Source organism: Mastacembelus armatus, chromosome 12, assembly GCF_900324485.2.
Source record: "Mastacembelus armatus chromosome 12, fMasArm1.2, whole genome shotgun sequence".
NCBI lineage: Eukaryota > Metazoa > Chordata > Actinopteri > Synbranchiformes > Mastacembelidae > Mastacembelus > Mastacembelus armatus.
Genome location: NC_046644.1, coordinates 18965020 through 18981533, shown reverse-complemented (window position 1 = coordinate 18981533; position 16514 = coordinate 18965020). Strand labels below are relative to the sequence as shown.

At 43.8% G+C, this 16514-nt stretch overlaps 1 protein-coding gene across 5 annotated transcripts in view; it reads left to right on the top strand.

The window, feature by feature from the left end:
* Nucleotides 1-16216, top strand: part of pitpnm2 (phosphatidylinositol transfer protein, membrane-associated 2) — a 34883-nt gene extending 18667 nt beyond the window's left edge. For 4 of the 5 annotated variants that reach the window (XM_026298163.1, XM_026298164.1, XM_026298166.1 and 1 more), the window contains exons 3-26: nt 30-244; nt 648-769; nt 1098-1331; nt 2703-3029; nt 3463-3558; nt 3974-4078; nt 4185-4249; nt 4452-4542; nt 4771-4924; nt 5018-5207; nt 5316-5435; nt 5559-5770; nt 5879-6054; nt 6749-6919; nt 7042-7182; nt 7494-7655; nt 8419-8567; nt 9201-9317; nt 9937-10053; nt 10142-10290; nt 10563-10712; nt 10851-11034; nt 11113-11241; nt 11585-16216. In XM_026298163.1, coding sequence (XP_026153948.1) covers nt 30-244; nt 648-769; nt 1098-1331; nt 2703-3029; nt 3463-3558; nt 3974-4078; nt 4185-4249; nt 4452-4542; nt 4771-4924; nt 5018-5207; nt 5316-5435; nt 5559-5770; nt 5879-6054; nt 6749-6919; nt 7042-7182; nt 7494-7655; nt 8419-8567; nt 9201-9317; nt 9937-10053; nt 10142-10290; nt 10563-10712; nt 10851-11034; nt 11113-11241; nt 11585-11953 — 3945 coding nt within the window. In that variant the 3' untranslated portion in view covers nt 11954-16216. Of the gene's footprint in view, nt 1-29; nt 245-647; nt 770-1097; nt 1332-2702; nt 3030-3462; nt 3559-3973; nt 4079-4184; nt 4250-4451; nt 4543-4770; nt 4925-5017; nt 5208-5315; nt 5436-5558; nt 5771-5878; nt 6055-6748; nt 6920-7041; nt 7183-7493; nt 7656-7759; nt 8018-8418; nt 8568-9200; nt 9318-9936; nt 10054-10141; nt 10291-10562; nt 10713-10850; nt 11035-11112; nt 11242-11584 lie in introns of all 5 variants that reach the window. The other variant, XM_026298167.1, reaches the window with a different exon arrangement.
* Nucleotides 16217-16514: the final 298 nt, after the last annotated feature.

The following is a 16514-nucleotide window of genomic DNA, read 5'->3' as shown; positions in this document are numbered from 1 at the left end:
CTGTCCTCCCTCCTGTGGTGTTTCTGCAGAAAAAGAGCAGAGAGGAAAGCTGTGGCGAGGGCAGCGGGGTGGAGATCCTGGAGAACAAGCCTTACGAGAACGGTCCCGGGGGCTCGGGCCAGTACACACACAAGGTCTATCACATCGGCAAACACATCCCGTCCTGGTTCTGTGCCATTCTGCCTCAAGCTGCCCTTCGAGTGGAGGAGGAGTCCTGGAACGCCTACCCCTACACACGAACCCGGTGAGGCAGCGGCACAAAAACACCACACAGGTTTATGCAACTGCAGAAATAAACTTTTAGATATAAGTGAAAGATAAACATAGAAATCCTTCTCAAAAACTTATTAATAAAGATTTTATCTGAATTTCTTCTGTATAATTATGAATAAAAATGATAACATGTTAGCTGAAGGACTATTTTACCTCTCTGGGGTCTAGATCCTTTTGGTTTATTTTTCAATGCATTGTTTTTGTTTTGTCTTTGAACCAGCACAAATCCTACTGTAAGTCCCATTTTGTCCATTTAACACATTATGGAGCTGCCAGGAACCCAAAATACAACAAGGACGTAACATAATAATGAAAAATCATGGTGCATTTCATGTAATTTTACTTCTAAATACCATTCTTTGTGTTTCTTTCAGGTATACTTGTCCCTTTGTGGAGAAATTTTCCATAGACATTGAGACGTATTATAAACCAGACACTGGAAATCAAGTGGATGTCTTCAACCTGTCCTCAGCTGAGAAGAGACAGAGGACTATAGGTAAGTCTGTCATCGTGTACGCAAAAACACTGTCTGCTCCCACTGAGAACCCCCCCAGACTTAAAGCGTGTCGTGGCCTCAGCCCTCAGGTGTGGACAGTGTTTTCTGCAGTGAGAGCACAGACGGTGTGATGCAGACTGAGGACTGAGAGCTTGTGTTGAGTCTCTGAATACTAAAATTCACTGGGGAGCAGCAACACCGTGCAGCCTGCTCCAGTTCCCTGCAGGGAGCGATTGTCTAAATGACACATGCTAGAACTCACCCAGTGGGGGCTGATGTTCCTGCATCGGCTTTTCATTTGTGTGTCTCATAATACTTTCACTTGTAGACCCCATAGACATCGTAAAGGACTACATCCCTCCTCACGAGTACCTGGTGGAAGAGGACCCGAAGCTGTATCAGTCGGTCAAGACCAAACGGGGTCCTCTGTCAGAGGACTGGATCGAGGAGATCAACGAGAGTCCTGGTCAGAGCCCCGTCATGTGTGCCTACAAGCTCTGCAAGGTGGAGTTCAGATACTGGGGCATGCAGTCCAAGATCGAGCGCTTCATACACGACGTGGGTAGGTATCACAGAAACTGGTCTTAACCTTAAAGTATCAGGAATTAAATTAAATAGCAGTTTATCAGAATCCAGTCGGGGATAATCCTGAAAATGTGGGAGTGATAATCTGGTGGAAGTCAGTTTTAAACGTCTCTGTGCCTTCATGTACATGTGGTCTGTAAGAAACCAACAGACTTTATCTCGTTAATGACTAAAGCAGCAGGAAGGGATGACGGGAAGATACTGGAAATAAAATAAATGCTGGAGGTCTGTGCTGGGCCGAGCAGCAGCAGCAGCAGCAGCAGCAGAGAGAAGTGTCTGGCTGCCGGTGATAACCGAGCAGACTGGATTAATTTCCTGGCAGTGTTGGGCTGTTTCAATTTCAATGCTGCGCTCCAGCACTGTTCACGCACTGCAGCTCGCTCCCTCACAGCGTTTCCTTCCAGGCTAATGAAGCAGCAGCTGCTCTGTCTTCGTGGCGTTTCCACTCCCTGGTCTAATCAGCAGGTCTGCAGCCCTGACGCTCCCGTTGCATCTGCTGCCACTTCAGCCCGCACGCTCCCATAGAACTGTGCTTTCATGCCAATGTCATTACTGAGCTCCTGCATCTTCGTCCAGCAGAAGCAGCTTTATTGTCACAAAAGTAGAAAATCTCTGTCTTTGTCTTGAATTACAGTCGTTTTCAATATCACGTTGAAATATTCAGTCCTACATTAGAGACTAGAAATGAAACATGATTAATAAACTATATTAGATGCTGATTTGTGTAAATGTATGTATTAAATTAGGAAATAAAGTGCCAGCTCACATCAACATCACATCAGCTCTGAGCTTTAGTCTGAATTTTGCCGAAAGGCTGTTTGGGTTGTATAAGACTGAGCCTTTCAAGCTTTGTTAATAATTTATTCAGCTATTTCCACCTTCATGCTTCATTTCAGAATGTTTCAGTGCTTATGTCCACTGGATATTAAGATAATAACTTTTCTGTTGCTAATTTTAGCTTTTATTGCCAGAGTGGATGTTTTAATCAGGATCTGCTTGGAGGGTTTCAGGCTTTTATAACCAGCTGCTGCCTGTTTAGTGCATCAAGAGGAAGTCATTGATTAAAACCACATCTCCTTCCACAAATCAGGTCGTCTTTAGTTTGGTTTGCAGGATCCAGTTGTTTCATTTGGATTTAGATTTCATAGGAATGGATCAAATTCCCCTTTAGGCCCATGACAAAGTAAAAACGTGTTTAGATATTTGAGTGTTACAGCAGAAAGTGATTGGTTTGAATAGTGAGACCTTTACCTGACTGAATATTTTCAACATTAATCCTCTTTAGTTCGTCTTATTTCAAAGAAACAAGATGAGTTCACTGAAATGCCGTGTCCCCTTGTCCCTCCAGGTCTGCGTAAAGTGATGGTCCGAGCCCACCGGCAGGCGTGGTGCTGGCAGGACGAGTGGTACGGCCTGAGCATCGAGGACATCCGGCAGCTGGAGCTGGAGACCCAGCTGGCCTTAGCTAAGAAAATGGCCCAGTACAGCCTCATCGAGGAGGCGGGGACGGAGACCAACGGCTCCTCCGTCAGCCAGGACCAGGAGCAGGGAGCTGAGACCGGGGGGTCGGCTGCAGAGGCGGAGAAACTGGGAGATTCACTGGAGTCACGAGGGGAGCTCACCAAGCAGTGGTCCACATCGTCGAGGTCCTCCAACCGCTCATCTAAGAGAGGAGGTCAGGAGGTGCTTTTACCTTAACTTACCTGCACCTGATTAATGCTGCTTCTTCCGGTTCAGTCCAGAATCCAGTTTCTTCCTACAGTGTCCTTGAGGATTCCAGAAGCTCAAATGTGTCTTAAGTTTTAACATATTTCATTGTGCGATTTCTTCTGTTGTGCCCGAACGTTTGCAATCAGCTGATTAGCTCTGAACTGTCCACACAAGCTCCAGCTGCTGCAGCTGTTTACTCCTAACAGGAAGTGCAATTAAAAAGTAAATGCTTCTAAATCAAATTCTATCTATTTCCAAGAATTTGGACTTTTGTGTTCTCTAGTGTAATAATACATGTGTATTGTCTTCTTAGAAACAAAATTAGCTTCGCTGTCCTCTGCCTTTAATTTCATGTCATTATTAAATATTTGCTTGTTTGTTTGTTTGTTTGTTTACAGGCAGCCCGTCTCATCAGAGCATTTCAGAGTGGAGGATGCAGAGCATCGCCCGGGACTCGGAGGACAGTACAGACGACGAGTTCTTTGATGCACATGGTGAAATCACTGGCTTTATTCTGCGTTTTAAAGCTGCACGATTTGATTTGTATGAGTGAAGACATCAGTGATTCTTAAATGTTGTTGTGTTGTGTATTTCTGTGTGACTTATTTTGTTCCTTCTGTTTAACACCAACATTCCTTATTGTGCATGAACATATTTTATTCTACATAGTACATTTATCAGACTGTCAGATTTATGGAGGAGAAGTAAGAAGTAACAGCACGTTCTCTTCACAGTAACTGCCAGAAAGAGAGAAAAGTCACTTTATATCTACAACAAAGCTTTAATTTTTACTTTTCATTTGTTTGTTTTGCATTTTTCTTGCATTGATCTGTTAATCAGTTTTAAATTCAGATTTCTCCGCCCCCCCGAAGAGAAGTGTCCTGTTTTATATCCAGTGTGTCTTTGCAGAGGACTTTTCTGATAACGAGGAGATGTTTGCCAAAGAGATCACCAAGTGGAACTCCAACGACCTGATGGACAAGATAGAAACAATGGAGGTGGATGAAGCACAAGGTGGGTTTGTACAGGCCCGTGACTCCACACAGAGCAGCTCATCTGCATGTTTACATTGGATCCCGTCCTCCGACCACAGGATCGATGAATGACTTATGTTTTACAGAAACGCTGTACCAGGAGTCGGGCAGAGAGTTTGCTGTAATGAGCAATGAGGAGACACAGATGGAGGTACAGTTCCTCACTGTTTTCTAATTACTTCTAAATTCATGTCTCCCTCACACTAACACCCTTAATTAAATAGCTTGTAGATAATACGCCTCCGCGTGAATTAGCTTTCAGTCTTCGTGCCAGCATGGTGAAAGAGTATCCTCTCTGTGCCGCAGCCATCGGCTTATTTCCCTCTCACCCCCCCTTCCTCTCCTACCTGCAGGATTGTTCGACTCAGCAGTGTCTCCAGCCGTCCAAAATTCACGTCCTCGTCCTGGTCCTGCACGGAGGGAACATTCTGGACACTGGCTCCGGTACTGCAGAGACCAGAACATGCAGTTTATTCTAAAATCACACTTTGCACATACAAGAATCAGAAACTGACTGTAGGAAAACACATCTCTCAGCTGCAGTTACTCGACTGTCAGAAATGTATTTCCTGTTAATTGATTATTAATTAAGAAGTATTGCACATGATGCCTGGGACGGTCACACGTTGACAGGGTTGGAAAGTAGCTGTCAGCTTCGGTTTTTGTTTGCAGGTGAACAGAACAACAAGCAGGGAGACGTAAACACGCTGGGTGGGGCTTTTGAGACCGTGATGAGGGTCCATTATCCCACAGCACTGGGTCACATCGCCATCCGGACGGTCCCCTGTCCTGCTGTGTGTGTCGACGCGTTCTCGCTGGTCTCCAAGTGAGCGATACTCGACAGCGTTTAGATAGTCTGCTGTAATATGTGTTCGAGCAGCTGTGCAGGCTGTAATAACGAGCCCTCTCTGCACTGCAGCCTCAGCCCCTACAGCTACGACGAGAGCTGCCTGTCCAGCAGTCAGGACCACATCCCGCTGGCCGCTCTGCCTCTTCTGGCCACCTCTGCACCACAGTACCAGGACGCTGTGGCGACTGTCATCTTACGAGCCAATCAGGTCTACAGTGACTTCATCAAGTCTTTAGAAGGAGCGTCTTTTAGTGGCCAGGTGAGAGTGATGCCTGCAGGGTTAGGGGGATAGTTCTTAATTGAGTTTCAAATGAAAGGTGATGATTGTGTGTGTATTCATGCTTTGATGCTTTGCTTTCTAATGCAGGTGTGTGTTATTGGGGACTGTGTTGGGGGCATCCTGGGATTTGATGCTCTGTGCAGCAGCTCTGCAACTGTGTCCGAAAGCCAAAACAGCAGCAGGCGGGGCAGCACCATCAGTGCACAGGTACCAACCACTGACCAGCAGTAACATCACCCTGAAGCAAACTGCATGAAGATCAATGGAAGCTCCTAAAAATCAACCACATTTTAGCCATGTCCTTTGTCTCTCACTGTCTTTGTCTCCCAGGACACAGACCTCCTGTCTCCTGGCATGGTCATGAACAGCGGCTCCTCTTCCTCTCCGTCCCTTGAAGGAAGCCGCCATCTCAGCCGCAGCAACATCGACATCCCTCGCAGCTCGGGGCCCGACGACCCGAAGAAACAACTTCCCCGCAAGCGCAGTGACTCGTCCACGTACGAGCTGGACACCATCAAACACCACCAGGCCTTCCTGTCCAGGTGAGACAGGCAGAGGTCACACACCCTTCATTTGTTTTTCACACTATCACTTAGTTTTTACTGATATTTTTCGTGGTAGTTTCCTCTGAGTCTTTTCTGTCTGAGCAGCCTTCACTCCAGTGTGCTCCACGGGGAGCCCGGATCACGGCGCTCCAGCAACAGCACCATGTTGGAAGGAGGCTCGTTGGGAAAGTTTGACTTCGAGGTGACCGACTTCTTCCTGTTTGGCTCGCCTCTGGGGCTGGTGCTCGCGCTGAGGAAGACTGTGGTGCCCTCATTAGATGGTGAGGAACGTTTTCTCCACTTTTACATTGGCTTGTTTTGATTGGACTGTTGCCAGATGAGCAGGAAGCAGTTGTTTGTAGTTTCTGATGGTACTTCCTGTGTGAGATACATGTCTCCAACAGCTGGAAAGCAGGTGTCAGGGGTCAGAGGTCATGTTTCTGATCTCAACAGCTGATAAAGTTTTGGATGCAACATTTAAAAGGGAAAAACACAAGGGAGACAAGACAAATACGCGACTGACAGTTTTCACACAGGGTTTAAAGAGTGAGGTCACTGACCTGCAGCTGTTGGTTTAACATCTGGATTTGTTTTCCATCAGATGTGACTGTAAATATTCACAGAGTATTGATGTTCATTTCTTCTTAGTTTCCTCAGTCATTTATTTCTGTGTTTTGATTGATTAAGGTTTATTGTGCACGATTTGGCAATCAATAGAAAAGCGATTACTCCTGACAGAATAATGCAGTAGAAAACAACAGAGCACACAAAGATTTTGGTTTCCCTGCAGATACAGCTGCACTTTCTATAACACACAGTTTGTTTTGCATCACACATTAAAGTCCTAATATTCTAATGTCTTTTTGAGGACACTGCAGATTTTAATCTGGACTGTGAGTTATCAAAATGTGTAAGTTGAATAAAAATGTGTGCCCAGCTTAACCGTGTGCCCGTGTGTTCCTGACCCCGCTCTAGTGTCAGCTCTGCGTCCAGCCTGTCAGCAGGTTTACAACCTGTTTCATCCAGCCGACCCCTCAGCCTCGCGTCTCGAGCCTCTCCTGGACAAGAGGTTCTACCTGCTGCCTCCCTTCAGCGTCCCCCGCTACCAGCGCTTTCCTCTGGGTGACGGACACTCAGCGCTCTTGGGTAAGCCCACACACACGTCTATCATGAGACATTTCAGTGCAATACTTCAATTTCTACACTACAATCATGCAACTCATCCAGCATCTCCTTCCCTGGTCTCTATCCGCCTCTGGCTTCCTTAGTGGAGACTGTGCAGAGTAACCCTCAGCTTCTGATGGAGCCTGGCGGTGCAGCATCCCAGCGCTGCCAAGACAACACCATCAATGAGACGTCCATCCCAGTCCCCGTGCTCAACTGGCAGACCACGCAGCTCCACACAGAGAGTGTGTATCTGTCTCGCTGCCAGTTTGGTTCAATACAACTTTATTTATAGTGTACCACTCCTACAAATCCCATGGAGCAGTTTAACACCCGTACATTAAAAAAACAACAAAAGACAACAGTTAAAAAAACATTGTTTTATTTTCTGCCTACCAACTAATTTATTATATATTATTGATTATATTATATGACCAGTGTTCACAGTTTCTGCTGGTCTGAAACAGCTAGAAAAATGATTTACTGCATTAAATATCATTCACAATTGCTAATTTATCGTTTTTAATTTATCGACTCATCTCTTCCGTCTCCGCAGCCGATCCTATTCCCTCACATATTTTCGCAGATGGCCAGTACCCTTCATCTAACTCGCCAGGGGTCCCTCACCTTCGTTGCAACCGCAGGGCCAGCGAGGCCAGCATCGCCAGCCAGGTGTCGGGCTTAGCCGACTCTTACACCGCCTCCAACATCGCCACGAGTAAGCTGACCTCTGACCTCCTGTGTGTGATCCAAGTTTTGGTCTTCAAGCTCGCACTTTAAAGGTTGACGTTGTCATTTCCTCCCTCCGACCATCCCCCTCAGCACACAAAGTCAGCCAGAGTAAAAGGCCCAGCCTGCTGTCCCAGCTGGTTCTGCCCTACAGTAAATTTGCAGCTCAGAGCCTGTCCCCTCTGTCGCAAAAGAAAATCCGTCAGGTGTTCCCAAGATGCAGCGGTGTGGAGTCTGAGCCCAGCTCCAGCGTTAGCTCTGACCTGACTTCTGACCTCGATGTCACCTCTGATATCACAGACATCAGCTCGACCCCCCTGTCGCTCAGGGTCCTGAAGAACATAGAGCAAGGTACCCTGGGAGCTGTAGTAAGAGGACATGAAGGAAGGATGCTGGGGTCCATCCTCATTCCCTGAGAGTTTTCCTTCCTCCTCTGCAGTAGATCTGTTTCCAGACCTGTAGTCCTTCGACTTCTCTTCAGTTCAGTTTCATGAGAACTTTCTTTACAAAACTCCACAAGCTTCTCATGAAGTCTGAGCTGTTGTTTTACGAGTGTGCATGTCAAACCTCTTTGATTTTATTCATAGTACTGAGCCTCCTTGTGCTGTCTCCGGAGAGAAACTGTTCATATGTACATGAGTAAAAGTGAAAGTAGCTCTGCAGTCGATGGATCACAGTGCTGGATGCCCTGATTCCTAAACTCGCTCTCTTTCTCTTTGTCCCACTGTTTCCTCGTCCACCTCCTGCTGCAGTTGCTTCTCGGTGGTGGGGCAGTAAGAGGATGGACTACGCCCTGTACTGTCCTGACGCTCTGACAGCGTTTCCAACGGTGGCTCTGCCTCATCTCTTCCATGCCTCGTACTGGGAGTCCACAGACGTCGTCTCTTTCCTTCTCAGACAGGTGCAGAGAGCCTTGATATTAACTTAATTTCCTCTGAGCTATAAATTTGGCCTTTGCAGCTGTGCTCACCTGAATACATTAGTAAATATTAGCCTGCTAATCTAAGATGGTGAATATGGCACAGTAAACATCAGCTGGCATGTTATTAAGGTAGAATTTCTGTAGAGTGCAGCCGTATTTTCATGTAGTTTCTACCTACTTTTCATTGTCACAACAATCCATCCGTTTCACATCCTGAGCCTTCAGCTCCAGCAGCTGTCTAAGGTTCAGTGCGGATAATGGAAGATAAAGCCATAAACCTTGTTGAGTGAAATGAAGTCAACAGTTCAGCCAAAGCTAACGGGATGCCTCGGCCATCAATCATCAGCTGTAATGGTTATTTTAAAAAGGTACATTTATTTTTATTGCTATGACAAACCAGCATATACATGATGTAAAACTACAGCAGACGGATGCCAAGAAAGCAAGAAAGGTCCTGCTTTAGCACTGAAGTAAAGCTGAAACCTAAAGGGAGCTACTTAGCAGATGAGCTTTGACTGAGCCAAGCACAAGTGTCCGGTCCAGACCAGAAGACCAGGATTAAACTAAAACCTTCCTATTTGCCACCTGAGTATAAGAGATGTTGTCTTTCAGGTGATGAGACATGAGAACTCCAGCATTTTGGAGCTGGATGGTAAAGAAGTGTCTGAATTCACTCCATCCAAACCTCGTGAGAAGTGGCTCCGCAAGAGGACCCATGTTAAAATCAGAGTAAGGCCTCACTTTGTTCTCCCACAGAAAATATTTTGGACTGAATGCAAATGTGGAGATATCACCTCACTTGATATGTGTCTTAGTGCTATGTCCTTAATCTATATGGAGTATCTGAAGCCAATAGCAAATTCTAATTTCCAAAATAATGGTATTATACAGAAAAATAAAAAAATGAACTGCTGCCTCTGTAATGTACTCATAATGTAATCATCATTTCTTTAATAACTACAGTAAAATGCTGCTGTAGCTTTGATGCATCAGTACGAAACTACTAATGTCAGGTAGAATAAAATATCACTTACAGGAGACATTTTACTGCAGAACAAATACTTTTACTGCTGACTACATACACCTACTAACTACTGACTACATACACCTCAGTACTTATTGCATACACCCCAAAAAACTCCAGCAGATGGATAAAGCCAACCCACAACATAAAAGTCAGCAAATAACTCACTACTGCTCATAAAAGTCATAAAAGTCATAATGCCTAAGTAACACCTTCATCGTCGCTCCTCGACACAAAGAAGACTGTCTTCAGGGAATTTATCAAACTGTAAAAAGTGTAGAAATCAGGTTCTGATTTCCAGTTCCTCCCTGTTCTGTGCGTCAGAACGTGACGGCTAACCACCGTGTGAATGATGCCGTGTTCACGGAGGACGGCGCCCAGATGGTGACGGGGCGTTTCATGTACGGCCCCCTGGACATGGTCACCCTCACTGGAGAGAAGGTAACGGCACATTCAGCTGCGGTCATACCAGCATCTGTGTCTCTGAGGTCAAACAGCGTAGCAGGCTGAAAAAGTCTTTCTCTTGCAGATCGACATCCACATCATGACCCAGCCTCCGTCTGGAGAGTGGGTGTACTTTGACACAGAGCTCACCAACAGCAGTGGACGTGTCTCTTACGTAATCCCCGACAGCAGGAAGCTGGGTATCGGGGTGTATCCTGTCAAAATGGTGGTCAGGTTCGTTAAGTCGTTGTTACTTTGCTTGTCTGTTCATTACACTTGTAATGAAAATGCATAATCAGTCACCAGCTCATCACTGCAGATAATTAGGTACTTCATGTGTTTTCAGTCTCTAGCTGGAACACCAAGTCCTGTCCCACTTTACTGATATTTATGAGACTAAGTGTTAAAATCTTGATCCAGGCACCTTCAATCAGCCAATCACGTGGCAGCGGCTCAGTGTGCATAAATGTTCATCTCTCTCTTTCCCTCTGCTGTTTCTCTGCCAGGGGTGACCATACATCTGCAGACAGCTATCTTACTATTGTACCACGGGGAACAGAGTTTGTTGTGTTCAGCATCGACGGGTCGTTTGCTGCCAGTGTGTCCATAATGGGCAGCGACCCAAAGGTCCGAGCCGGAGCCGTGGATGTGGTGAGGTGAGGATCACGCCCAGAACTCTGCAGTAATGTACAGACACACACAGATTATCGGCTGTAGGTGCCATCATATAATCTATATGTTTTAAATGAGAAGTTCTTTGTGTGTCGGTTCTTAATTATTATTACTCTTTGCAGGTACTGGCAGGACTTGGGCTATTTGATAGTTTATGTAACGGGTCGTCCTGACATGCAGAAGCAGCGGGTGGTGGCCTGGCTCTCTCAGCATAACTTTCCTCATGGTGTCGTCTCCTTCTGCGACGGGCTGGTTCACGACCCGCTCCGACACAAGGCCAACTTCCTCAAATCCCTCATCAGCGAGGTAAGGAAGGGCCAGTGTGTGTCTGAGGCAGCGTTATAATAAAATCTATTAAGTGTCTAACAGCTCCTCTTTTATCAGGCCCGTATGAGAATCTTTGCAGCCTACGGCTCCACTAAGGATATCTCAGTGTACACTGCTGTCGGCCTGCCTCCGTCCCATATCTATATAGTGGGAAGGCCCACGAAGAAAATGCAGAACCAGTGTCAGGTAAGGAATCGATGCTAATGGCAAAAGTCCCTGAAAACGTTTTAAAGCTGCTTTGTCTGACGAGGACAGAGGGTCGCTGAAGGATGCTGATGCTACTGCAGGTACTGGAATGAAAAGTCATGCATAAGGAAAATACTGAGGAGTGTTGAAACCAATTTAAAGTGTAAGGTTTTGCATCTCAGGAGGTGTTAGACTTTGCATGAATTAGCTTAAGTAGCATAAAATGGAAATATTCAGTGTCTCAACATGCTTTCAGGAGGTTAGGGAGTTTTTTTTATTGTGTGTGTGTTTAAGCTCACTAACTACAAATTTATAGTATTGATTGATTAAATATTATTTTCAGTTCATCGCGGATGGCTACGCTTCCCACCTGTCCCAGCTGGAGTACAATCAGCGGCCTCATCCTGCCAAGTCCCCCACCTCACGAATGGTCCTCCGGAAGGGCAGCTTCGGCCTGGGTGCGGCCGGAGGAGACTTCCTCCGCAAACGCAACCACATGTTTCGCACCATTTCCACCCAGCAGCCGGGAGGGGCAGGGTCCGGCTCCCCAAACCAGCCGGGGCGGACTGAGCGCACGCTGAGCCAGTGCGAGGGGGAGCGGGAACGAGGGGTCACTGCGGGAACCCAGAGGAGTATGAGTATAGCTGCAGGATGCTGGGGCCGCAGCGCGAGCACCAAGGAGGGCGGTGGAGGGTTACTCGGCCCTAAGTAAGGTTCACAGTGGAGCTATGGTGTTAGCTGAAGACCCACCCTGAGCCACCAGGATCTCTGGATTGGAGAAAAAGCTGGAATTGGGTGGAGGGTTTAAGCAGTTATGGATAAGACAGGGAAATATCATGAACAACTCATTTGATTGGATCAGAAAAATAAAGAGGGGTCTATCCAGAAGGAGTGGACTAATCAGGCCAAGTGGGTTCAGCAAACAAAAAACAGTTCAGTTCTGTAGCATGACTCTTTTACAGAAACTATTTTATAGGATCCAACACTAAATATTAAAAAATGACAAAGAAGGATTAAATGAAATATTGCAAGCCTTAAACTAATCTCGTATAACGGGACCCCCCCTTTTCGAACACACATAGAAATAGTACACTGTCCAAACATTAACACTCAGGACCAACTGCAGAGTCAGACTCATCTTGGAACAGTCAAGCACAGGTTGTAAAAGCCTGCGACTTTCACCTCTGTCAGCTGAGCGACTGTGCTCAGACTAAACCCTCACAATGCAAAAAGACAAAAACATATACCACAAAAGGACGAAAAGAAAATTCTGAAATAAAGGCATAAATCTTAAAGGGCCAGGTCTTCCAATCACAAAAAATAACAGTGATATTTAGCCATTTGGTTTCATTTGTCTAGAACCTGAGATGTTTGATATTTCTGCCTCCACCCCAGTGCAGCAAAGCAAAATGGGATTTTCACTGGAACTATTTCTACTGAAGAAATATTTCCTATAAAAAGTGCTGCAGTTGCAGAACGCTGACATGTAATCACTCTGTATTGTGCATATTTATAACACTTGCATATTTATTTTAAGCTGTAGCTCTTACTGCATCATACACGGAGGTGTTAGCACAGCCCCAACTGATAAAAATATTGATTACTGCAGCTTTGAATGTAATTATTCAGTGAGCAGCACAAATAAAATCCATTGTGTTGGAGTCGAGACAGAAGCTGATATCTCAATACCCAGGCACGTAAAACAAAAAGGATCTGTGGCTAACGACTACTAGAAATAAGTGGAGTGAACTGATCCTTCAAATATATGAGAGCTGGATATAAATCATGAAGTACATCACAGAGGAACATGCTTCTTGTCTCAGCCATAGAACAAGTGTTTTTATCATCGTCGTCCTACTTTTAACTTGTTTCTAAGTCAAACAGCTACTGCTACTACTACAGCTGTAGTCTCCATTCCACCGGGTGTAAAATGATCCCTTTTAGTGTGGCCTCTGGGCCATCCAAGGCCTTAACATCCAACAAGACACTTAGTCCACAGATGGAACAGAAAGCAGAAAAACAGGGCATGCAGCAATTGAAACTCTGTACAGTCCACAGCAACTTTCCCTTTATATATTCATCTGCTTGCAATACCTCTGATCCACATGTGCTGCTGCTGGGAGACACTTGTGTGCTGCTCCCCGGCTTTTTGCTTTTTTTGCTCGCAGGATACCGTGCAGGATGGGACCCGCTGTTCCCGCTGAGGATCCGGTTTCATTTCAGACTGGACGCTCAGAGGGACCGAGACAGGATTTCCCTCACAAGAGACCTGTTTAAACTCTCTGTATTTTTACCTAATGGACTGAAGAGTGGGTCGACAGTGAATGAGCATGAATGTCAAACAGACGGGACTGATCCGTTCAGTAATTAATGTGGAGGTGGGGAAAACAACGGTGAGAGCAAAACATAATTTACTGGACTGTATATTTTCATACAAAGGGGAAGCCACCTCACATCTCCAATCCAAAAACACTCTCTATGTGCACAAAATAGATTTTCTAGTGCTGAGTCCACCCTCACTTATTAAGGAGAGATTATTGCAAGTCTGCCCTATAATAATAGTCAGATGCCTACATGACCAGTAGACTTTCTAATGCATTTCCAGTGTAAGTGACAATATCAACAGTCTTCAATAATATAATGTGTGGTTATGTAGGGTGAGTTCCCATGCCTTAAAATCAGAGGTTAATTTTTGACTCTTAAAATTTAACAAATAAATTCTGTATTAGCAATAGCTTTTTACACATTAGACTAATAGTGAAAAATGTTTTTTCTTTTAACATTTTAAGATCCATCTTACATGTTTTTGTCTTGGTCTTCACAATCATTGGCTCTTTTAGATTCCTGTTAGACCCACCTTCATATTTTTTTTTTTTTTTGAATACCCTTACTAATTAATCTAATGGTACCTTTATTTTGTCTCTTATTGTTGCTGTTCTGTTTATTTTTGTTGTGGTCATTGAACAGTAGTTGTATTTTCTTTATAAAGAAAGCACTTTGATTGATGCCTGTTGCTTTTCAGCGTGCTAAATAATAACCTTAGCGTAAAATTACTTCTCTACATTCCCACTGCTAACTGCAGCAGAGGGACGGTAACTTAAACTGCAAATTTCATGTTAAACTACCTGTAATGATAGATAATAATAATAACTGATTTTCTGATTCAGACAGTTAAAGCGTCATACTTATTTCAGATTGACTGCATTTATTTTTGCACAGAATTGGGACTGTATTTACCATTGGAAGTACATTAGGAGGAAATAGCTTTTCAGTCATTATATACAACATGAATGATTCCAACAAGCAGAACCTGTTTTCATGTTCAGATAGGCACCTGACTATGCTCGATAGAAAGACAGACTTGAAAAACACATTCTTAATAACCATGAAAGCTTTTAGAGTAAAAGTGTGTGAGTGGTTGTACCTCTTCATTTTGCTATGCTGTTGTTTTATGCCAAAGCTTCCACATTACACAAGAGTGTGTGTGTTGTGTGTGTTTACACTCTGTGTGATCAAAAATTTCTTCAGTCCACTAAAGCCAAACTCATCCTCTAATACTATAGTTAATTAACTGTGTAACCTCATTGTTGTTTTTTGCTCTAGTTTACAGTGGAAATATACTGAAGTTACCATCTCATGTTACTACATTTGAACATGTGTGTAGTGCATGACACTATTATTGATTTATTTCAGGGTATACTGTTTGTGCAAGTACACGTCTGTACGTTTTGTCAGGATATAAAATAATGTAAGTAATAAATGTGCCAAACAGTAGATAGAGAAATATTTAGTTCAGGGGTTTTCAAAGTCTGACACTGAGGCAACCACATCCCCAATCCCAACAACAGTTTTTCCATATGATTTCTAAGTGGATTAGTAAATTGTGTAAAACACGTTTATCTTGGATGGACATTGAAGAAAATATGTCATCAAAAACTGTAAGACACGCCAAACTTAAAATTATGTATGATGCCACTGATGATGTCTTGAGTTTTCAGGTATTCTACAGAATATTTTTACCTCGTGTCTCAGTTTGAAAACCCAATGTTTTAGACTGTATCAAATCGTTTATTATAGTAAGAAGGGAACTTGTACTGAATGCGTTACTGGCGGGATTTTGATTTGGGTTTTAGGTGAATACTACACTATTTTAATATAAAATTGCCCATGTCTGATAAAGAAAAAATGGCTTTAACAGAAAAGTGAAGACGCTAACGTTTTAGATTTAAAGCTTTGGCTAATAGACAATAAGCTATTTTGCAAGTGGACCTTTGGATTCCAGGTCTGTTGTGCTGTGGGTGGTGGGTTTTTGGATGCAAACAGTGTTTCCCCTGTGGCCTTTTGGCTGCTGAGTTGAATGTTTCTCCATTTAAATCCTGAGTCTGTTCAGGAGCCATGGATGTGTCACTGTACATACTGTAAAGATGTAAATGTAGGACTTATATGGCTGAGAGTTATTTATTTACCTAAAGATCATATGGAAATTTCAGGTGAAATATATTTGAAATATGTAGCATTTTATTTGTCACTTTATTTGGTGGTCATTGACGCTATGGACCAACATGGGAAAGTTTTTTGTTTTTGTTTTTACCAGTGCAATATTATTGTTCCAATCACAGCCAGGCAGAATAACTAGTATCACAGCAGGGGCACAATTTACTACAACACATGCTACAGGCAATACACAGTCTGAAATCACATGAACCACCTGCAGTTGTGTTTCACACTTCATGAAGACTATTTATATTTGAGCTACTGTTGACTTCTGCTGTATCTTTACAACTGCTGAGCATTTTATAGGACTTACTGTACTACTGTATTTTTCAAACTGGAATATTTTACAAAATCTTTTAAGTATAATTCAAGACTGCTTATTTACACTCAACAGTGGGTGCATGAAAAAGTTAAAGCCCATAATGAAGCAGCTCTATTTAACAAGCTGTTGCATGCCAGTCAGCCAGATTGGAACTACTTAACCTCCATGTTTACCAATAATAAAACAATTATGTTGTCCCCTATGTCCTCACTGTTTAATTGAATATATAGATCTGCTCACACTCTGCTGATTATGTTTGAGATTATTGTCACCTTTGGATAAGAAGTAATCGAATATGGGTTTATCTGCGACTCGGTTTTAAAATACACAGTCCAGACAGTGTTAGCTAGTTTATTAAATCCTAACAAATAACTTTGGTGTTATACTCTAGTAAGGCAGCTTTGTTTTTTACTAGATGCATTGTTTGTTTATTAGATGAGTTCTTTATTCAGTGTGT